The 24,222-nt window shown below is 40.3% G+C and overlaps 1 protein-coding gene across 1 annotated transcript in view; it reads left to right on the top strand.

Moving 5' to 3' along the window:
• The window catches only part of KIF26B (kinesin family member 26B), a 278,874-nt gene that overhangs the window by 150,459 nt on the left and 104,193 nt on the right, over nt 1–24,222 (top strand). The window contains exon 5 of the mRNA XM_064708810.1: nt 22,181–22,364. Within this exon, the coding sequence (XP_064564880.1) occupies nt 22,181–22,364 (184 nt within the window). The remainder of the gene's footprint in view (nt 1–22,180; nt 22,365–24,222) is intronic.

Genomic DNA, 24,222 nt, shown 5'->3' with positions numbered 1-24,222 from the left:
TACTGTAATTCTTGATCTATAAGGAAGCTGAACTCCTACCAGCATCAGCTTAAAATGTGAACCTAATAAAGATGGTCTGAATGTCTTTTAGAATAGTTTCTCTCTCTCCACAGACTATATAGAGGCTAGAGGTACTGTTTGGACAGGTTCATGTGATTCAGCACCTAATTGTTTTCTATGGATTTCCCCTCACTGGAGTTTACATAAATGTGAATTTCTGTGCAGATGGGAAGACAAAAGAAAGTAACTGATTCAGCATTGGGCTAATTATTTGTTGCTGCTGTCAGAACTACCTTTCTAGAAGGAACCTAACTGTGACTTTTGCTCTTGGGCTTCTTTCTGGGTTAGAGCATGTCTGTGCTGCCTGAGGGGTGCCCAAGGGCCCTCCTCTAGCTACACACAAAGTCCTTTCCCAAACAGCCCTTTTATCCTTTGAAACTCAGACAGTAGAGTGAATTGTGTAGGGCCAGTGAATTCACTAATAGATCAACCCACTGAGCAGCTAGAGTCAGTCTAGCCATACAGAATATCTGCTGTTTAAATGAAAGGCATCCTGGAATGAAAATGGTATAATTTTTAATGAAAAACTCCTAAATAATGTTCTCCATAGACTGTAGTAAGAATAGTTGCCTCAAAACATCAAAACAGTGTCTCCACTGACTGTTACTACAATACTCATTGGAAGATTGCTTTCTTTTCCTATAGTCCTTTCAGAATGTAAATGAATTTAAATTATTATAATTGTTTGCCTTAGATCCTTCCAATTAAAAAAGAAGAAAGATGGAATAGAGGTATTGTTTTGCAAGTGACAGATATCTTGCACTGCCTTAGGTTGCATTTCTGTTTGTTTTCCTAATTTCCTATGAATACAGTTTTGGGTTATTTTCTTTCTTTGCACTTCTTTTACTTTCCATGGGGATTGTCAGCAGAAAATTTTAATCTAATGATTCAGGGATCATGTTCATGTCATGGAATGCCTTTCTTGCCACAAAGGCTTGGATAGGCTCCCCATGGTACTTCTGGCTGACATCTTCCTAGCCCTGGAGTTTTTTGATTCGCATCCTGGTTATATTGTGGAGCAGAAAGGCTAAAGCAGCCTCTTTCACTGAAAGGTCTTCAAGATCCATAGGTGTTGGCTTTTAAGTGGCTTGACTGGTGGATGTGAGATGCTGTCCATACCCACACAGAGTGCAAAATGTCACAGGTCTGCTATGGAGCACGTCTGAGGAGCCCCATGGTGGTCACACTGTTACAGCTCTGCCCTGACTCACCAGATGTTGCTGTGGTCGTGCTGCCACATTGCAGCTGTGCTCGTGTGAAGCAAAAACAACTTCAGCTAAAGAAGCGAAGAACACATCCCTGCACTATGCAGAGCCAAAGTAGGATCAAAAGGTCAAGAGTTTCTGCAAGACAGGATGCATGCTGGCATGTCATTGAGTGGCAGAGTTGGTGAGTTAAGCAGCAGTTGTTGCAGCACAGAAATAACTTCTGGATCAAGTTCATGCTTGTTTATTCCACTGTCCTCTTTATAATGAGCAACTTGTAGCTTCTGAGGAAATGCAAGAAATTCTGTGGGAGCCAGGCATAAACAGATCTTCTGACTTCTAGTACAGAGCTGTGTGGTTCCTTTGGATCTGGTTCAATCCATGCACCATCAGCTTGGCCAGTCACGTGGGGCACAGTGTGCTCCTGGCCAGGACCAGCTGCACACTATTGGGAAATATTGTCATGCAAGTCCTCATCTGGGTTGGAATGGCATTTCTTCAGCAGTCTGGATTTAGTGCTGAGTTTAGTACCTCAGTACCAAAGTTTGCCATTATAGTACTTCAGCTGCAGAGAACATGGTAAGCTGTAAACAGCATGAAACTAGATTTCTTCCTATTTCTTAATATCTAGCCATCTTTATTTAATAATAGACTTCATGGTAGATTTTCAGCAAACAAATTGACCACAATTTTGATAGGAGTGGTGGGAAAAAAAGCTCTAAACTTTGGACAGTACAAAAATGTTAATTTTGGAAAAAGATAATTTGTTTTTATTAAAAACAAAGCCCAGAATCTTTTTTCAAAGGACTTCTGCAACTTAGCCAACTGCAATAGAACAATTGCTGGATAAATCGGTTCTATATTACAGTTTGCCATATCATACTTAAAGACAACTCCAGTCAAATTGGATGTAAACTTTGTAGACATGGAAGGTAGGATCTAAAAAAGCCCAAGGGGATTTTTTAGAGGCAGACGCTACTACAGGAAAGAGAAAATGTGACTTGAATCTGAAGGGAAGTCAGAGGTTAGTGATAGTTGAGCACAGGTTCAGGATATGACACTGACATTTGAACTTCGTAATATAAATGATCAGGACAGTGAGGTTCCTGCCACAGAGAGAATGTTATGCCAGCCAATGTTATTTTGTTGATCTTTTGACCCATTATTTAAATAGTGATGAGAACATTTAGAGTGTCATTGGAAAACAGAGCTCTGAAGTGATGTAATCAAATCTCCTCTGAGCTTTATCACCTTTCTGACATTTTCTGAAGTCATAGCACCTGGTAAAAGATATGTTGACCTGTTAGTTAAATTTGGATCTAGTAAATATATCTTTAGGTAGTGTTTCATCATTTCATCCTAGTCAGAGATTGTTATTTTAGTAGCTATGAACACCCGTGCACAAGATACAGTTCCTATACTCAGCCAAATCTGCTCTCTAAGAGTGGAAGTTGTTTTTCTGATAAATGTTTTCTATTAGCCACCAGGGCTGCTCAGCAGATGAGTATTTATGTCACCATCTTTCATCTTGTCACGCTTGTAGTTTGCCTTCTCTTGCTGCTTATGTTGCAGAGGTCTCTGACTGAGCTGCATTTATGTAGGTGTGTACTAAGGTTGTGGGAGAAATGGGGCAAATGCACCTTTGCCCTCAAAGGCAAAGCAAAGAGGTCAGTTCACATTCCCTGCCTCCTCTTTACCTCTCCAAAGCATCCCATTCCTAATGGGTGGAGAAAGGGATAAGAATTTGTTCTTACTCTGTCAATGTATGCTGTAGCCACTGAGAAGGATTACTTCTGTGGGAGGTGAGATGTACCCTATACATATTTGCTGTACCTGCTGCCCAGTCCTTGCCTCTATACCCGTCTTTTGTGTCAGTGTGATTCAGTGCCATCTCCTTAGCATTTCAGAGCCTTTAGTGGTGTAAGCCAAAGCCACTGATCCCAGCAGGGAACTCACATTATTTTGGTGAGGCAGTGCCTCACTGAATACTCAGGACCAGTGTTTTAGTTAAATACTAGCCAATTATTAAGGGCATTATTTGCATCAGGGTGCTGCTGATATTTTCTAAAAGTCAGGGGTTTTTTGCAGCCAAAACTTACTGAAAAGCACCCATGGTGACAAAATCATTGAAATTCTAAAAATAATTAGGGCAGTAGTGAGACATAATTATACCTACGTTGTTATTGGAACTAAACTATGCAGCACTGAAAATACCATTCTTGGAAAGAAAATTCATTCCTAAATACCAGTCTCTGAATTCTCAAACATATTTGCTTGAGCACAATATGTTGTTAAAAGTATTTAAGGCAGATTTTAGGTATTTAGATGCTTTACCTCCAGTAGCTTTAGATCCTACTGAAATGATGCAAAAAACCTTTCAGAACTGGGCCTTTTTATTACTGCAGCAGTGAACATTGTACTAAACCTTGAGAGAGCAATGAATTTGAAAGAAAAATGTATTTAAGAGAAGCGAACACAGTTTGAGATGGAGGCGAAAGCCAACTCTTAATCCTGTTTGTGGGCTTTGCTCCAGCTGGGCTAGCTGTGTGTGTGAGGGAAGCCAGATTTGGCATTGGGAAGCAATAACACTAAAGAAGACATAGGGATGGAGAGATGCAGTATACAAGAGCTAAACTGCATTCTGCATTTCTGGGAACACTGGGATGAGGAGAACAGAATTCCTCTCTACAATGTTACGATGCAGGAGCATGGGGAATAGTGGCTACAGTGTTGTGAGAGAGATTGGGAAACCAGGGAGTTCAGGGGAGGGGATTAAGAATAATTAACGAGTCCTAATAAAAGGACTAAATGAGTATAGTTTGGCTAAGTGGTGACTAATATGGCCTAAGGGATAGAACAGCCCACAAACATGTGAGGGATGGAACTCCCGCAAAGAGAGAGAAGAATTATTTAGCATAAAGGATGAGTTGTAGCTATAAGTAAATGGAGGAAATCAGACAAAGAAGAACCTAATCTCAATACTGGGAACAATTTCCTGAATAAGAGTTCAGTTATTACCCCCTGGAAAAATCATCCTCAAGAATTGTGGGAGTCTGACTTTTCCCTGTGTTAAACACTTGGCTGTAAAAATACCACACACACAACTGAAGCAATCTTAATCTTAGTGTGAGGGAATAGAAAAGGTCTAGGTGTCCACCATCCCTATGCTCTCTGAAGGAATAACACATCTGGGGACCTGTTTTTCTTCCCTGATGTTTGGGTGTTTTTTCCTCTGAGGAATCAATTTAAATTCCAAAGTGTATTGGCAGATATACCTCAGTAGGTGCAGCTGCCCTTGTGACATGGGAGGATGTCCCTGGCTGCCTGGGAGCAGCTGTGCCAGGGAAGACAGCTTTTATTTATTTTATTTGAATTTAAAAAAACCTAGTAGGAGCCTTCTGAACCACCAGCACCTTGGACACCTTATAGCGTATATGATGATACATTTCTTTTTATTGTTGGTTAGGTCTTCACAATTTTGCTTTGAACAGAACCTCTTCTGTTGGGGCTGCACTGAAACACTGTTTTTACCTGGAAAAGAAGGGAGCCTCAGGGAAGCTGTAAACAGCATGGAGTCCTTGAGACAGTTCTGCCTGTCTAAGGCACAGCTGTGTCTGAGGAGCACGTGGCTTCCCCCCTGTACCTTAGTGACATATTCCTGACACTGCATTCACTCACATCCCCTTTGTGCTTGAGCTGCCTCTGGCAGTGCCTTTCTTTGGAGCAGACTGCAGTGTGCTTGCTGTGTGTGCTGTACAAACGTGGCACTACTGGGAGCTTCCACAAATGCCACTACTGGAGCTTCTTCCAGCTGTAGGGACATGGTGCAGTGTTGCTTGGGGTGTCTCTTTGCTTCCAGGAGGGCATGCTCCACTTGTTCTGACATTCTGCCTCTTGTGCAAACATTTATACTGAGGCCACCTGAGTTTAGAATGCTTTAACATCTGAATTTTATGCAGGTGTAAACAAGTAATGAGTTTGCAAGGTAATGAAAAATCAGGCCTGAGGTCCTCAGGAGCAGGCTCCGTTGTTATTTGAGTAAGTAGACATGCAACAGTGATTCTAAAATCTCAGGAGAGTTTTTGCAAACATGCTTAAATCAAACTGCAGTTAGAGAAATTAAATTGAAAGCCGTGTTATGGCAACAGCTGGAAGGAAGATCGAAGAAAGGACCATGGTGGCACAGAGAATGAGAGTGGCGTAGAGAATCACTCCTCTTCATGCTTCTGGCTACATCTTGATTTCATGCTACAATTTACTGACCTCCTTTCCCTTTCCTTCTGGGTGTTGTGCCAGTGAAACTCTTTGTGGGTCCATGTTGTAAATTGGATCACTGGTAGGCTAAAAAGGCAGCCCTTCAGGGGTGTGCTTGCTCTCCCAACATGACAAACCATGGCCAGCAGGGCAGCAGAAGGAACTGTGGTTCGTCTTGGCTGCTACATGTGAGCCTTGGCTTTTGAACTGAAGTAACTGGACATGCCTTTCCCATCAGCTGTTCCAACAGCCAAGGTTTGCATCTATACAAGAAAGATATGCTATGTAAATTGGTATTGCTATGTAAATAATATTTAACTCATTGCATTACAGAGGTAAAGATTACATTCTGTGCATGTATGTATAAAGAAAAGGGTCAAGGCTTAACCTCTTCAACCCTTTGCAGGGGAATTCTTACTGGTTAGATGGAGTCCCAGCAGGTGTTTGCGTCTCTTTCTGCCTCTCCCAGTTTCACACACACTGTGTGTTTTGCTCTTTCATAGCCACTCCTGCACGTTGGATAGCACATAAAGAAACAGATGCACTTCTTTCAGAAAGCTGCAGGGAGAAGTTTGTAATGTGCTATTCAAAACCTCCTATAAACGAGAAAAGTATTTGCTAGAGTGGTACCTTGTGGGGTGGGAAGTTACTGTGAAATTCAGTCGAGACCCCTCCTTGGATGAAGGCTGTTAGGCAGTAATGGTGTTTGCCCAGGGAATTACAACTCCGCCATTCCTTCTGGCTTTGTGCCATCTCTGTGGATTTGGGGAACTTCATGTTCTCACCTACCTACTGCTGTACTTCTGTGAGGGACACTGCAGCTCTACCTAGGAACCTATCTGAGCAAAATATTTTGTAATCAGACAGAAAGAAAAGTTTCTTGCATTTGATTTTCTAACCATAGTGTAGTAATGATAACAATGGAATGGAAGGCAATATAATTAATAGGATTATAGTTATTTGGATGGAGAACTGGAGGAGTTTATTACCTTTGCTTCTTTTATAAGTTCAATATGCCCATTTAAAAAGTATAATCAAAACAATATGTTTCCTTGGTTTAGATGTTAGTCACTATGAAAAGTTCCTAACACTGAACTATACAGATGCTTTTTCATGAGGGTGAGTTTAATATTACATGCACGAGATGTGCCTAAATGGGTCTTTCTCTTTTTGAGTCAGCCTACCAAGAACTAAATGGATAAAAACTGGTAAAGCATTACATCAACACATAGTAATATTCAGTTATTGCAAGTTTCAATATGATTTATATTATTATTAGCTGACCTAACTTTCATCCTTTCATCTTTTCTTTTGCTATTTTAGTAGTCTTTTGTGGATTAGGAAGCTTTTAGTTTTGTATCTAATGGGGATAAAGAGTGGTGCAAATTTCAAACTGTCCATGAACCAGCTGCTGTGAAATCATACAGAAGTATTTGGAGCAAAACTAACTTAGATTTCCTGAAAATTTGTCCCAGATGTGTTATGCACAGTTACATCTTAATGCCTAAATTATGTTTTCTTTCCTTGAGGTTTGCAAAGTTTCTCTGTGGCATTGCCTTTTTGGATATGGGCTATTTCTGATCTCTACACCTGCACAGCCCTGGGAGAAGCAGATGGTGATTGGTTAGAGTAAAGCTCCATAAGCCTGGATAGTGTCCATACAATTCCTCCTTTAATTCTTATCCTGCTAGTAGAGTAATGCTATATGAATCACTGTTTTTTTGCTTGGAATCAGAAATGAAACTATCAAAATTCTGGTTTGAATTAGACACAGCATTCTTTTCAACCAGTGACAATTTTATTTCTTTTTCCATCTATGCTAAAGCTTAAAAAAATATGCATATATGGTTTTAAGATTCAAAAATGTTTCACTGGTCTTCTTAGAATTCTAGTACATCCTTTCATCCTAAACACTTTCTGTGACCTAAGCTATTAGCCAAATTCTAACCCCTAAACTGGAAACCTGAGAAACTGAGGATTCCATCCTGCCCTGTGTTATGTGGCTGTTCTTTTAGAGAGAAGAGGTGGAGAAGGTGTGTTAGCTCTTGGCAGCAGTAGCTCTGGGCAGGACAGCAGCACCTGCAGGCTGGGCTGGGGTAGTGGCTGAGGAGCCAGCTGGTGTACCACAACTCCGAGGGACCCTTCTGGTGTCCCTGCTAAGTTGGACATGGACAGCTGATGCTTCACTCCATAGCTTTTGGACAGAAAAACTCTCCTTTGCCAAGCGGCCACCTGTCCCTTGCCTCCCTGAGAGTGTGTCTTCCTGCCCTGAAGAATTCAGCCCAGTGTTAGTGGTTAGTGCCTGTAAATACCACACACTGATCACCACCCTCTTGTCTGAGCTTGCCATTAGCAAAAGAATAAAAAAAGATCTATTTTCCCCTTAGCTTTGGAATTATTTAGATATTATGTAGGCTTAATCTCCATGGCACTTTCTTCCTCTAATTCAACCTGCAAGGATTTATATAACCAACATTATTACAGACTAATTAAAACTAACAATCTTCAAATGGTCTCACATACTTCTTTATACTTCCTTTGCTTGTGGCAGTGTGACAGACGGTGTTCAAGAATCCAGAATAACTGTGCTTGTTTCCTGTTATATAAGATGCCTCCTTAAAATAGACTGCTGAGAGACTTTTGGAGTTGGTGTGGTTTTTTTTCTTCCCCCAACCAGCTTCACAATATCACTGTGCTGTCAATGTGACTGCCTGTGTGCTTCTGCTATAATCTTATTTAGTCTTGGTAGAAAAGAACATGAAAACAAGCTTGGTTTTTGTCATTCCCTGCTTTCCTGTGGCATCAGATGGAGAAGGGGAAATGGCATGGTCACATGCCCTGTATTTATTCTCCTTTAATTACTAAATGCCTTGCTCCTGGAAGTTCTCATATTGAGTTTATCTGCAGCAAAGGCAGCCAGCCTCTCTCTGCTTGTGAGCCAGTTTTACTCCCAGCCAGGTGTTCAAGGGCAGATGCAATTCAGTCATGCTTGAAAAAATTCTGTATCTTGCTTGGTAAGTAATGATAGTGTAATCATGTCTTGCCCTCCTAACACACATTGTGGCAATGCCAGTTTGGCTGGCTGCCCCTCCAGCCAACTTTCCTTGGGAGCCTCCTAAGAATCATATTGATGAGCTCCATGCCTGAGCTGGTTGCCTTTTGTTCTAACTTTAGGGCTTTCTGTTGTCTCCTTCTTCAAGGGAATTAATATTTTGTGCTTCTTTTTCTTTCAGCAGCAATACAGGGAATACATTATGGCATTGGGTTCAGTCCTCAGACAGAAATTACTTTTATAATTCAGAAAATGCCTGTTCCTGAAATTTGTCCAGCCCCTTAAGGTCCCATTAGTCTCAGCAGGAGCTAAAGGCATGCATCACATACCCCAAGAGATGCCTGGGTCCTTGCAAAATTGAACTTGCAGAGGAAATTTATTATGCATTCAGAAACAAGTGACCTAAGATTGGCCTCAGTGAGCTTTGGAGCATGATCATATCTCCAGAGAGTTGTTGAAACTGCCCCTTACATTATTGATTTGAATTTAATGTGATCAGAGTGTGTCTCTTTGCAGTGTTAGATGTGTGAAATATAACCGTGCAAAAAGGTCCCACAGATTCTCTGTTTCTCCTGGTACTAACTGTATCACATAGTCCACAGGTCTTCCTTCCATATCTTTGTTTTCAGAGACAGGTATCTAGAACAGAAAAGAAATCCAAAGGGGAGTATAAATTCTCTCTATCTGGGGTAGTGGAATAGCAAATAAAAATCTAAGTTGGTGCAGTGGGCAGGAACTCACCATAAAATAAAGACTGTAACAGCACCCCTGAGTGGGCATTGAACTGTTGGTGATGAGCTGAATGCTTTTCATCTGCCTGCTGTGCTTCTGATAGCACCTGTTTAAATGGATGGATGCAACCAGACAAAGAGAAAAACAGGTAACACAACAGATGGAAAATAGCTACAAGAGAACATAATGAAATGAAGGAAAAAGGAAGTCAGTGATATTGATGACTGAAAGGGACTCAATGGCCAGTGGCTTTGTCTGGTGCAGGGTTGTGCTGTCCCAGCTCAGATGTGAAGCAGTGTGATGGTTTTTGCTCATGCAAAACCAAAGCCCCAAGTGGGTTCCCTGTCCTGTGCTCCACAGGGCTTTTCCTCTTTGGTTTGTGCATGCAGGACTGGTGTGGGTGCTGATCTGTGCAGGGAGAGTGAACTTGGCTGTCTTGCATGTCTGTGTTCATATATATACACAGCAACAACTTTTGTTATGGGGAATATTTCTTCTTGCCAAAATAACTGTATCAGTAGAGTTGCTCTTGAGTAAATGCAAATTTATCATTTATCATTGTATTTCTTTATTCCCCATGCTGTTTAGGAATAAACTGACTAGAATAAATACTTTCACACTAAGAAGGCCGTTTGCTGTAACCATACTGTTGAAATTACTGTGGGATAACTTATGTTTATGCAGTGGTAAAAAAATGTGCATTTATGTGGCTTGCCTGTCTGTATCAGCTTTGCAGTGCTTTTGCATTGTGGACACATGTGCCTATGGCTTTCCCACTGAAGCATCGTATCAGGGAACAGAATAAAGTTCATATTTAGAAATCTATTATGTCTTGTGGTATAAAAAGGTTGTGTTATCAGCTACTTCAAGCTAAAGTACTTTAAACCCCTCTTGCTCCCTCCCCAATATTTGTCAGTCTTCTGAGTTGTAATATTCATTCTTGAATGACTGCTTGAATGAGGCTACTTCAGTGATGCCCACAGTTTATGGTGCTATTGCAAGTGGATAAAACAGAAGATTTACTAAAAATAAACTAATTTTGGAGAGCATGACCTCGTGTGTGGCTATTTACAAAACTGTGTAGAGCCCCACTCTTTACTGTGAGTCTAATGGGTCCTGTTAAAGACAAAGGACTGGGGTTAAACTCTGTGGCTTAGTGAGAGGATACAGGGGAGGCATTTTTGGTTGTGAGAAATCAAAATGCTACGATACACTGGTATCTGCAAAAAGCCTTTAGAGAGGGCTATTGCAAGCTGCATTTACTGGGTACTAGGTCACAAAAGAATCAGGGTGGGAGCATGAAGGAATAGTCTGCTTGAGGCTCTGAGAGTGCTGCACAGGTTTGTTATGAGCCCAGGAGGCCTAAACTGATAAAGCTAGGCAGCTTGGATAAGTCCCAAAGGGATCAACATCTTTCAGATTGAATTAAATTTTCATTTTGTTTTGAAGCTTCAACAGGAATATGTTTCACTGTGAAGGAGCTGGAGAATTCTGTAATTCAAAGAGGCAACCCCAGACATGCCAGATCAGTTGGTCAGCTTAATTTTAACTGCACTACCCAGTCAATAAGGCTTCCATCCTCTCTTGTTTAAATCAGCTAAAAGCATTTCAACCGAGAGCAGAATCTTGTGATGTTGGAAACAAAATTCTGAGTTTTATTTTCTGGCCAGTTTAGGTTATTTAAAATGCCCAATATGCCAAATGTGTGAGTGTGAGCAAATTTCCAGAATGGAAAATAATGACTTCTCTTTCTGCAAACGCAGGGTGAGGGAGCATTTGGCCTGCTTTTGCCTTGCTGCAGGTGGTTGTAGGGCAAAAAGAAGCTGATTAATCTCTCTTTTATCATCTGTTCTGGAAAGCAAAGTATATTAATTTTTTTCTGTATGCAGAAAGTGCTCTCTTCTTCTCCTGTCCTCTGTCTGGTATAAAGAAATACAGTGAGAAATACAGTTTGTATCTTATTCTTTGAGGGGCCCATGTACATTTTAAGAGTCAAAAGATTTTTCTGGGTAGTGTTACCCCTTGTATTTGTATTATCTACCATGGACCCAGGAGACTGAGAGACTGCACCACTTCTATTTGTATTATCTACCATGGACGCAGGGGACTCAGAGACTGCAGCCCCTTTGGTGTCATGGAAGCACAGACAAGATCCTTGCTAATTCCTCTGATATTCCTCCTCCCTGCATCCCACACTCTCAGCTGAATTTCAGCAATATTGAACCGGAGTTACTGGCACTTGATTCAGGTGGAACAGAGCTGCAAATAACGGCGCTATCAACAATTCACAAAAAAAGATTAAGATCCAAGTAAAATCAAACAGCAATTGCGTTTTCTGGCCTTTTATATGCGACTGGATGAGTTTAGAGAAATATTTTTGCATAAAAATGTTGAGCTGTTTTAAGTAGCTTATTTTTCCACTTCTAGGGGTATTTTCAAAAATTTGCTTTTGCTGCGAAACAATTTGTTCAGTGTACCAGTTTGTCCAACTATCTGAGAAGTGCCCTCAGAAATGAAAATTAATTGGCTTTCACTGAAATTTGAACAGGTAATAAGCAGAAAAGTGCACATTAAAGGCTTTACAAGTCATAAATTCTGCTTTTCTTTTTTTTCTGATGGTGCCTGTGCCACACATCTGCACAGTTCAATTCTTCCTGGCAATGCCTTACTGCTCTGTGTGGTGTATTTAATTTAATGATTTTTTTGAATTTCACTTTACTGGAAATAGAAAAAAAAAAAAGAACAAAAGGTTTGTTTTAAAAATACCAGCAATTGCCAAGACTAATAGTGTTTTCCAGTTTCATAATTTTTCATAATCATTCTGCAGCATGATTAAAGTAGGTTAAATATTAAGGTCAGCTCCCAAAGGAGGTGGGGGCCAAGCCAGCAGAATGCTGAGCATTCCTGCAAGAGGCTGGGCACGTGGGACTTCCCTGCAAATGGTAGGATATGAGGACATTTAGTGTTGTGTAGGATTACTGCCTGAGTCTTCAGTTGGTAAAGAGAGAAAGTCTTATCACAAAACATTGAAGGTGATGTGGGTCAAACTTGTGTCATTTTTTTTTCTCAGCAGGAAATGTGGATTTCATTCAAGCTTAATTCATCAGCTTCTGCTGATTAGCTAATGTCCTGCCAGAAAATCAAGAAGTTTTTGAATCTGTTTTGGTTACACCCCTGCAAAAAAAAGTAGCTTTTACCTTTTTCAGTTTGGAATTGTAGTTTGACATTTCTCCATTTATATTTAGATTAATATTCTAAAAATTAAAGCTTTAATTTTGAATTTCATAAGAGATTGATGAGACTGATGCCAAGTGATTCTGTTGAAAATTTTCAGAGAAAGTACATTCTGAAAGAAAAAATACATATTTGCATTAACTTTCCTAACATCATTGGATCACAGAGTCTGGAGGGCATCTTAGGATGTTTCTACCAACTTCCTGCTCAGAGCAGGCTCAGCTGTGAGGTCAGACACATTGCCCAGGCCTGTATGTATTTGGGTCTTAAACTTCCCCAAGCACAAAAACTTCACAGTCTTGCCTGGCTGCCCTCAGGATGAAAAAGCTTTTCCTTATCCCATATCCAAACTCCTCTGACTTCAACATATGCCCACCAGCTCTTGTTCTCCTTCCATACCCTGGTGTGGAGCACAAGTCCATCATCTGGGTACCCTCCTTGGAGATGCTGGTGGGGATGCTGTTAGGCACCTCCAAAACCACTGGAACTATTTGTGTCAATGTGCCGAGAAAATCTAGATTAATTTATTATTTCCCACCATTCATGAATTTTTTTATGCTTCAGCCTAACTCTAGGAAGTTGGAATCACAAATTTTTTTCTTTTGTGATGTCTACTTTGCTTATAACCTGTTGGCACTAGACTGATTTTAGTCCACTAAGAGGAGGACCTCAGACTTGGACCGTAGCATGTTATTTATAGTAACTGTTGTAGTCTCCAGTAGCTGAAAAAAACTTGTATCAAAGAATTATCACCATCTCATGGTGGAGGCTTAAATAAGTACAAAGCAAAACTAACAGGAACTCTTAGAGGAAATATTTTTTACTACAACAGGAGATGGCTTGTCAGAGCTGAGCTTAAGTGCATTGAGTTTCAATGCATCTGTGTTGTCAGAATAGTTTACCATTTGTATGCTGGTGTTATTTTAAATGTGCTGACCTCAAAAATATTGATGAGGCAAAACGCCCTGTAATACATACCTGCCTTTTAACCTTTTTATGGTTCTGCCAACCGGAAAGTTAAACAATGACAAAATGGACTGTGAATCTGTGTGCTGGCTGCTTTTTCTCCTGGTGTTATGAGAGGTTTTTGCTGAATGGGACAGATATGAAACAGAATAGCTTTCTGCACAGTATGTGGTCAGGCTTTAGCATTCAAGGTAATAGAATAACTGTAATCGTATAAGCTCCATAAAACTTACAGCTGAAGGATTTTCTTTATGTGATTTTGAGGACTGTTATTAAATGGTCAGTGGTTTGTGGGCCCCACATTGCAAAGTTCCTGTTAGTTGTGTTTTTGAGCTGTCATGACTGCTCATGAGGAGAGCCAGCTAGGGGCTGACTAACCAGGAATCCAGTCCAATGGTTTGGCATTTCTTGTGTTAGCTTTAACATAGGGAAAATCTGCCAGCTATTACTTTGGGAGCTTTCACGAGAAGGCAGTGTATCTGTACATCTATACCTTTGATATTTTACAGTTAACAGCTGTAAGGTCTGTGTATATTTCTTGTTGTAGACAATAACACTACAAGGATAAAACAGTGCATGTCTCCTTCCTTAGTACTTGGTGGCAATGCTGGCATCTTGCAAAATAAATCATCAGTATAAATAGACAATACTTCTTAACACTCAAAGGCTGAGCTGGATGGAGCCTGTTTCTGACCCTTCCTTGGAAGATAGTAGAGCCCTTGCCCTCAGCACTGTGTGACTGAAATAAAGGCTCCTCTGGTCTCAAAATGGGTTGTCAAGTAACCATGGTGGTAAGTGATAAAGATATTTGAATTAATTTGAGCTATAATAAATATATCTGGTTTTGTAAACTAGTGCTAAATATCTTACTTGATTTTATCTGAGTATAATGGGTCCGTTTGCTTCATGCCTTAAGCATGCAGTGACACATATCTGATCCTCAGAGCTTTCCAGGAAAAGGATAATGTGAGCACTGTCACTTAATTACTATTTTTTTATAAAACCTTTTTTCATTGAGAGAAATAAGCTAGATTAAGAGTAGAAACAACCTTTACCCACTCTTAGAAAAATGACTAGTTATTTCTCTTTGTTGTTTGATTGCTGAGCATTTTGTCATATGGCTGGATTCTTCTGCTGGTTACCAAAATTATTCTTTTTTCTCTAAAAATGAAGGCTGATTATGTGTGTTTGCAGTCAATAACACAGCAGAAAATGTGAATCTGGTCATTTTTATCATGTATGTGACCACTACCTTGGTTGGTAATGCTGAAATTTAGGAACCAGACTAAAAAGAGAAGAGAATGAGGAGAAAAAGAAATCAAAGTAATCAGAAATTATTTTTCTCTAAATGTATCAAGATATTGAGTCAAGACATAGTTTTCTTGATAGGTACTCTTGAAGGACAAGGGCTTGAGCTCTTGTAGAAATTCCAAATGTGAGGGTTCATGTGAGTTGCTACGCTCTTTGCCACCATTACCTTTCTGCATGAATGCTAATGAATGGTCCTGTTGCCAAAGGCAGAAACACATCTGTCACCAAGCCAGAGTTTTCCAGGAACCTGTGGGTTAGATAAAAAGGTCTCTACTGGAATACAGTGCTACCTGGTAAAGGGAATGTTGTGAATCAAACAGGAATGACATGAGAAGGGATTTGTTTCAGATCTTGTCATATCCTTCTCTGAAATGGGGAGTTTCCCCTCAAATAACAGCTGTGCAGGACATGTGTCCTCTGTCCCACAGTACAGTTGTGTAGAACTATGAGTTTCTCGTTAAGCTATTGGTCTGCAAGCATATTCCTCATCTTTGTTTTGGTGCAATCCTGGAGCAGCTCTGTTACCAGTGAATTTACTCAGCTTTGAAGCTGATGTAAGAACATGTCTGTTAATTTCACAGTTTGCCTGTGTGCCTCAGCTTTTATAAGACCTATCCTGAGCAAAGTTTGAAGTCCTATTTTGACTCTTTTAGAATTAAATAAGTTAAAAATAATGAGTTTCTTCGCAGTTACACTACAGTTCCTGGGGAGAGTGCAGTCACTAAGGCACTGTGGCCAAAATATCTGAACTGCCACCCAAGATGTGAAAGATTGCAGCCTGGGACAGCTTTATTGTTGCTATGAAATTGAATGCATGCATAAAATAAAGAGAACAATAAGGGGCAAGTGTTTACTGGGCATTAGAGACATGTTTATTATACCTTCTACAGAATAAGCAGAAAGCTCAAATTATCTCCAGATTTTAAAGGCATTGTAAAATAATTAAACACAAATACAAAGATTCTTACTGGAACTACAAATCCTGAAAATGTTCCTCTGAGGATTTTTATTTAATTCCTCACATATCTTACTAGGCTGCAACACCACAGCCCTGGGCTTGGCCACCCTGAGAATTAAAGTGGAATAAAGTCGTTCTGATTCTTGTTTATAGCTTGTAGCTTCCTGTTGGAAGGCAGGGAAGGAAGGCTAAGAAGGGACATGGCAAGCCAGCTGCAAGATTTTTCACTCTGTCTTTTTGCTCTCACTCTGGGTGAGAAAAGCTGTTCCTTGCAGAGATATGAGGAGAAGCTCCTGGAGGCTGTTCCTGCTTCTTGAACAAGCTTCCCAGGTGGTACCCCAGGATGGCAGCAGACAGTGGAGGGGTGGCAGAGCAAGCTGTTAGCTTGTGGGCTAAACATCCTCTAAAGCATCTTTCAGCTCCTTGCTTTGGGAGGTGCAGGGTAAGGCATGGCACAGAGGAAGCCACGGCTCACGGCCAATTCATTGCCCTCCAGATAGAAACACGAGATTTATATGAAACCACATTTCATACCACATGCCTCAGATTTTAAGGCTAGGAAAGACCTTGCCATAGTAATTCAGGCATATTAGCCATGTCAAATAAGTATGATTTAAAACACCCTTGGCACAAGCCCATTTAGGAGGTTGAAGCAGTAGCAGCCAAGCCAAAATAAATGTGAGGAAAGAAGCAAGAGAGAGGAAGGAATTATGCAGACAGGGCAGTGGCAGGTGTGGGGTCTCCCCTTTTGGTGGTAATTGTCAGGTCAACCTGGCTGTAATGTCACCTTACTGAGCTGCATCACCTATGCAGGTGAATGGAAGAAATAGAATCAATTTTGGTGAAAATTCAGAGAAGGTATGTTAGATACCTATAATCTAAAAGTGTGAACATCCCATTTAGTGCACTCTGTCCAGTTTGTATGGGCAGCATATAGGTGGTGTAATTCAGTAATGAAAGATCCTGGATGAAATACTGTTTAGTGACCCTGTGTGGCTGAAAATCAAGACTGACTTTTCCCACAGAAAAGGAATCTTCATGGTTTTAAGTTTTCTGAATCCCATTGGTTTTCACCTTCCAGCTACATGAGGACTTTTGTATGATATGATGACTCATTTAATATAAACATATTTACCCAAAGCAGAAAACACACTTGGAAACCATGTTGGCAAACATTTGAGTTGGAAGTAATCAAAACTAATGGCAGGATTCCAGGATACCTTTGTTTGACATTCTATCGGTGTTGTGGTTTAACCCCAGCCAGCAGCGAAGCCCCAAGCAGTGAAAAGATTTTTCCTGATCTTTGAGATAAAGACAGTTTAATAGGGAAATCAAAAGCCACACACACAGGCAAACCAAAACAAGTTTCAGTGGTTCCCTTGGGCAGGCAGATGTTCAGCCATCTCCAGGAGAGCAGGGTCCCATCACACGTAATGGTCATTTGGGAAGACAAACACCAGCATTCTGAACATTCCACCCCTTCCTCCTTCTTCCCCTCACTTTATACCCTGAGCATGATGCCATATGGTCTGGGATATCCCTTTGGTCATTTGGGGTCACCTGTCCCAGCTGTGTCCCCTCCCAGCCTCCCATGCACCCCCAGCCTCCTCATCAGTGTGGCTGAAGGACAAGCAGCAAAGGCCTTGGCTCTGTGCAAGCCCTGCTCAGCAATAACAAAAACATCTCTAAGTTATCTTCACTGTGTTCAGTACAAACCCAAAACACAGCCCCACACCAGCTACTGGGAAGAAATTTAACTCTACCCCAGCTGAAGCCAGCACAGGCAGGTTACTGAAATACTACACAGATTACATTCACTTTGTAGGTGACAGTCAAAACTTCTACTTTCTTCTACAGGAGGAATTATGTCTTGGGTTAAAAAAAAGAAAAAAAACCCCATCAATAAACTGTTGTTTTGAGGGTGTGGCTGGTTAAAGGTGTCTTTCACTTATAGGGGCTCAACCTGAGACCATAGGATACGAATGTTACAGGTCTATTTTATAACTGGTGATACAGATGCACAAATATGCTTAGGGAGTTTGCTCAAAGACTGATTTCCAAACAAAACTTCCATCTCTTTTCCAACATACATTAAGATACAGCAGTCAATGCACTTTTGGGTAAGTAAAAGCACTGTTTTAATTGCTAGGGAAGGTCATTAACCTGCTGGGGCTTGACAAATCAAGTCTCAAATCAAGGTTCTGGTAAATCATCCCTTGCATAGATAAAGTTCATACCTTACTCCTTGAATGGTGTACCCAGCCAAAAATATTTTTAGTATAAAATGGAATATATATCTCCAAATAAAGAAGAAAAATAGATTTTTAGTTCAAATTAGAATTGTAAATATTTACAATAAATTAATACATGGCTGTTTAGCATCCACAGCTTGTAAGTAATTTCCTCTGTGGAAAATAGGATATGGAAATGAAATTTCACTCCCTATTTTGACAGAGAAATTGATAAGCCAGCTCAGTAGCCTCTATGATGGAATTTTGTTTCCAAGGATAATAAGTACTGGATGCATTTTAGTGTAGTATGAACATAGTTTAGTAAGGAATAATTATACAGAGATACACACCTAAGGAAATCTTTTCAGATATCATTGATGATGGAGTGTCTCAGTCTGTGTTACTTATCAATGCTCTTTGCTGGCACAAGTGTGAATAATATTTTATGTATCCACCTAATGTTTGACCTCCTTCTGAATCTAATGAACATAGCGGGCCTACTGACCTCTACTTTGACACTCCTAAAATTTTAACTTGGATTGGATGATGTGTTGCTGAAAAAAAATCTCTTTAACCAAGCTAAACAAGAATCCCTTGAATTTTATTAGCATTAATTTAGAAGCCTGGGTTTGAAAATCCCAGCCTGCTTGTAAAGTTATAAGGGGGAAAAAAAAAAATCACCATTCCTGCATAGGTGGGGTATGAAAACAATTCTGACTGCCCAAAGATATACATAATTAAAGTTTTATTTTAAAAAACAAAAAGCAGAGAATATCCTTTCAAGAAATTATCTCAGTCTTTGCTATGGATCAGGTGGACTTTCAAAGCAGTTCCCCTTTCCTGCCAGGGCAATGTATTAGTTTTATTTGGATTGAACTTTAATCGGCTTTCTAATGTCCCTCCTGCAATTTCAACTCTTGATCTTGTGATTATTTCCTCTGCCAGAAATCTTGTAAGCCTTCAAAAAGTCTCCAGCTGCTTGTTTGCATCAGGACTCTCAGGAAAGAAATAGTCCAAATTATCTGAAGGCGTTAATCCAAAGTATATTAGCTAAACTGGATTAAATATGCATTCATTTGGAAGGTAATTCAGTAAAATGACATTAAAGACAGTTCTGCTGTGAATGAGTATGCTCACACAGTGGTCTAATGCAGTTTAAATTATGCCCTTTGAAAATTGAATTTGGATCAAGTTCCTTGTGTGTCTCTGTGGACACAATCCCTACCACAGCCACACCACACACAGTGGGGAAGTGGTTTGCAAGGCACTGGAGCCCCCTGCACACCCCTGCATATTCCACAGCTGATATCACTTGGCTCAAGGGGGAGCTAATACCACCTGGAGCATGATCAGCTTATTGTCAGTACACAAAGCCATGCTGCCATCGCTGCCATCACCATTGCTGCAGCGCTATGCAGAGTCTCAAGTGGAAATCAGAGCCCTATAATACCAGATATTAAATGAAAGAAATAAAATAGCTGGCTGCTGTACAAAGAGCAGAGCCTAAAGAGCTGCTGGTGGAGCTGTGCAGGCTGTCAGCTGCTCTGCCCTCAGGTCTCCCAGGTCCAGCCTGGTGCTTTCCCTGAGGGGCCTGGCGATCCAGAGAGTCTGCATGAGAGAGCCAGGCCTCTGGCTTGCCTGGAAAGGTAAAATACGTGATTTTTTGACCTCCTGTGCTAGATCACAGGGCCAAATCAGTATCAGCTGGTGTGACCAGCTGTGTTTGGAGCAATGCTAGCCACTCAGGCTGAAGGGTTTTGCTCACTCAAATGTACTCACAAGAAAGCCATGCTTTACATATTTGTGTCATATTGCAGCCTACATGTGGTTATAGTATCCTTCTCTTCTCAATTAAATGCTCTGGGAATTACCTGATGCTTATTGACTTTTTCATCCCCTTCAAAATTCCATCCAGTCTGATAGTGCTTGTAAATGATTCTCTTGCCTGACATGCATTGATTTCCTCTACTCAAGGAAAAACAAAGAAAACATGAACTTGTGAGAAATAGTTCATTGTTTTTCATACACTTTGCCAGTCACAGGCCCAAAATATAAGGAAAATGCAGGTATTCCTTTCTGCATGGAAAAAATGTATGCAATCTCAAATGTTATAACTATCAAACTATTATATATAATTCCAAGATTTTGAAAAGGCCAGGTACCTCCAACAATGTGCTTTTTTAAAGAAAGTGTCGGCTGTGTGCTTGGTTGGGTCAAGAAGTGGTTGACTCAAACTTCAACCACTGTGGCTACACTGTCAGCTTTGTAAAAAGAACAGCAAATTCTGAAGGAGCATTTAGTGGCAAGAGGGATAATGGCTCTGTCAGTCAGTTCAGGAAACAGCTTTTAGGAAATACATTTACACCAGGGCATGAGTCAGAGAGGCCAGATAGATGACCATAGTGGATGGAGCCACTTCCTATGTTTCAGACTGGACTAATGAGCTTTTACACATGGGTAAAGCTTTCAGTATGTTTGACCAACACTTATATTTTCAGTTGTTGAACATAGAGTACAAGATTTCTCTCAAAATAATTTTATAGTGAAACTAAGATGTACAGAAGATCTTGATTCAGCATGGACAACTTCATAAAAGTGTTAGTGATGGACAGTGTGGTAGCTGACATTATTGAATCCTCTCAAACCGTGGAAATTTTGCAAGGAAAGGGAACAATGATTTTGACCCACACATTTTGAGTATTTTTTCTATGGAGTGCATGCTTACATGAGAGGGACAGGTTATGAACTGCAGTCTTTAGGTCAGAGTAAAGGCCAAGGACAAGGAGGTGGTACGGAAGCTTCTGAGTTCTAATTGTGTCAGGTCAGTTAAAATCTCCTAGTGTTTTTCTTTTACTGGAAATGAATTTATCTGGAAGTGCTTTGCACTTGTCAAAGGCTAAAAGAATACACCCTGATGGTGCACACAGTGTACCAGCTGCCATATGGCAGTGTCATACCAAGCAGTAATTTGTCCATGTGTCTGAGACACCTGATACAAACAGGTTACTTGCATATTGAAATGTATGCATATGCACATGTGTGTGTATATTCAGTCCTTCTTTCCTGACTCCTTTGGGTAAAATGATGTCATTACTTTTGTAAGTTTTGAGTTGGATAATATAAACTGATACCAGTACAGCTAAAGCTTCTTAAAACTTAGGATTTAGAATTATTGGTCTTGAGTGTCACACTTCAGCCAAGCAAGGGGAGCCACTGTCAGCACAGATTGCTTTATACATATATTAAGTCCCAATTTGTCTGCCAAAGCAAACAGAATTGTTCTATGCATCTCTCCTTTGAGTTGGTACTCCTGCTGACCTCCTCTGTTTAAAGTGTTCTGTTTTGCAAAAGGGAAACCATGGGACAGCATGATTAATATTGATGTTATCCCTGGCCAGTGCAGGATGCAAAAGTCTTGGAACAAACCAGCTGTTACAAAGATTTGAATATTGCATTATCTCTCAAAATAAAACACTTTGCAAAACAAAAGTACTGAATGTCTCTGTTTTGGAAAAACGTAGCTTTTTCATCAAACGCTATACAAAATTCAGCATTCTTATCTGAGAATTCTGTACTAATAAAAAGACTCTTCACTGCTTCTCCTGCTTAGTGGTTAATGCAGCTGGAGTCTGTGTGATTGTCTCTAGCTCATCACAGACAGCAGTATTTTCACTGGTCAGCATTTGTTCAGCTTTTAGACTGGCTTAAGTTTTAAGAGGTGATAAAAGTTTTGAACAGCTGGTGCAAGGCTTCTTACACCTCAGCAGAGTCACCTGAGCATTTATCACCAATTAACTCCAAAGACAAGTATTTATTTTCTAATCAGTGACCTATGCATGAGACACAATTCTGTGTGAATCTTTCATAATTTTAAGACAGAAATTGCTGTTTGGTTTGGGTTTGGAGCTGTCTTGCAGGCTGAATTGTTTCAGCAGATCAAATAGTGACAGAGGCCTGATTGTGACCCTGCTTAATGAAGACTCTAAATTTGGAGCAACTTTGTGGTCGATGACATTAAAGTAGTACTAAGGAATGAAGAACAAGAATTATAAAACTGTCTGGATCAATGAGGTCAAAACTGAGAGCCTACATAAATAATAACCTGATAAATATTTCTGTTTGTTCTTATTGATGAGTTTGAGGTTGTTTCAGCTTACTATTTTTGTTTCTCCCACAGAGCTGCTCAGAAATTGAACCTGTCTTCCAAAAAGAAGAAGCACAGGCCTTCTGCATCATCTGTTCCTGAATCTCCTCTCTTCTCTACCTGCTTCAGCAGTATCCTTCAGACTTCCCCACCCCCTGCACCACCATGTTTGTTGAGGGCAGTCAGCAAAGTGAAAGATACTCCTGGTTTGGGCAAGGTAGGCCTTGCAAATATCACTAAAATACTGATTTTCTTTGGGAGAAGATTTTATCCTTGTGCAAAACATCAAGGGAATTGGAAAACCATGACCTTTCTCAGTTGGTTTTGCTGTATCTGGTCCCTAAACATGTGTAAAAAGGCCTAAAAACTTGAGTTAACTAATGCATGTGAATTGCTAATAATGTTGAGTTAACACAGAGATGTAGCTGTGCAGCAGTTACACACTTCAAAGCCCATCTACATCAATCCACCTGCACTGGGACCACAGTGCTACTAGGTGGAGTTAATGTCCATTCTGCCAGGAGGCAGCATCCATTATCCATTCCAATATCCATTCTGGGTTTCAGGAGTAGTTGTCTCTGTGGCTGTGTATAAACTGCACAGTGATTGCTTGCCATGGTATATCCTGTGCTCCTGATCCCTTTGCTTTCTCGACTGGTGTCTTGCCTGAACACACTGTAATTTGCTTCTGGCTTATGTCTGCTGGCTTTCTTCCAGCACATTTACCTGAAAAAAACTATGGTTTTAATGATAAATTGCTCCTTTTTTCTTCTGTCATGTTATTTCCTCCCATTCTGCATAATCATGCCCTCTTAAAATGCTGTTTAGGTGCACACTTATGTTGAGGTGATGGAGGAGGTGGATATATAGTTTGCTATGGCTTTGTAGTTTCTCTGAGTGGCGCTTCCCTTTTTCCCTGCTGTAACAGGAGAGCCTGGCATATTACATCTGGGAATATGAGCATGAACTTGCTGAGAAAAGCAGTTTGCTTTAATCAAGGTAGTTTTTTATGCAAGCATCTGTGTGTGTGGCTTTTCCATATTCCTTGAATACTAAGCAGCAACAATTAATTTGGTGAAAGTTTTTGTTTAGAAGAGAAATTGTAATGTATGACCTAGGACTGCTGAGCATAGGGTGGGCTTCAGAACTTTCACTGCTGATTTTGGATACTCACTTTCCTATATTGTGCAGTTCCAGGGTTTCCTTTCAAAGGACAATGGTATTACTTTCATGGTTGGTTTAATGCCTGTTTGAAAAGAGATTCCCTACACATGGGGCTCCCTTCCTTTTCTCTGGCCTGGTAGGTGGGAAGAAATGTAGAAATCTGTCATGATCTTCTAAAACTTGAATAGGGATGCGTGTTCTGACTTCAGTGTGCGAAAGAGGAGAAAACTTGTACTTGTTCATTGTTATAAGAAGTTGCTACAGAATAGATTAACAATAGAAGCCATCCTCTCAGGAGTCTTACTTTTCTGTAAGTAAAATTCCATTGAGGAATAATCAAGGGTGTGTTCTTGGAAACAGGGGCTCATCTCCCATCTTGCACTGCATCAGCACTTTTCCTGATCATTATTTTCACGTGTCCCAAGGAAAGGATCTACACACTGAGACACAAACATAGCTCTGAATAAACATTCCAAGCTGGTTTGAGCCTTTCTTGTTCCTCTCACTACTGGTTTCCAGTGGAGAGGGCTTGGGAAGCAGTTTTGCAATATTCCCAAACAGACCTGTGATTTGCTTTTGCAAAACCCTGTACAAGAACAGGCTCCAGGCTTTCCAGCTATGTAAGTAAAACTGAAATTTTGCAGCTCACATGATGAAGGAGGAATTTATTTTCATTTCAGACTTACTGTCCCAAACTATTAGAGTATATAAATAGCTAAGAGGTTTTAACACATTGACACACATGCTTCTTCAAAGCAGTAAATCAAATTAGGTTATTTCATATAATCATACTAGAGAAATTAATTTTTTCTGCATTTCCATTAGCAAAAATATGTCTAACCTGCAGTTTCTGGAAGTCAGTTTCATTTTTCAACTTTTTGGTTTCTTTTAGGAGTCACCTTATAATTATG

This window comes from Zonotrichia leucophrys, chromosome 3 (genome assembly GCF_028769735.1).
Source record: "Zonotrichia leucophrys gambelii isolate GWCS_2022_RI chromosome 3, RI_Zleu_2.0, whole genome shotgun sequence".
NCBI classification, from domain to species: Eukaryota; Metazoa; Chordata; class Aves; order Passeriformes; family Passerellidae; genus Zonotrichia; species Zonotrichia leucophrys.
Note: the sequence above shows the minus strand (reverse complement) of the source record. Positions and strands in the feature narration are given on the sequence as shown.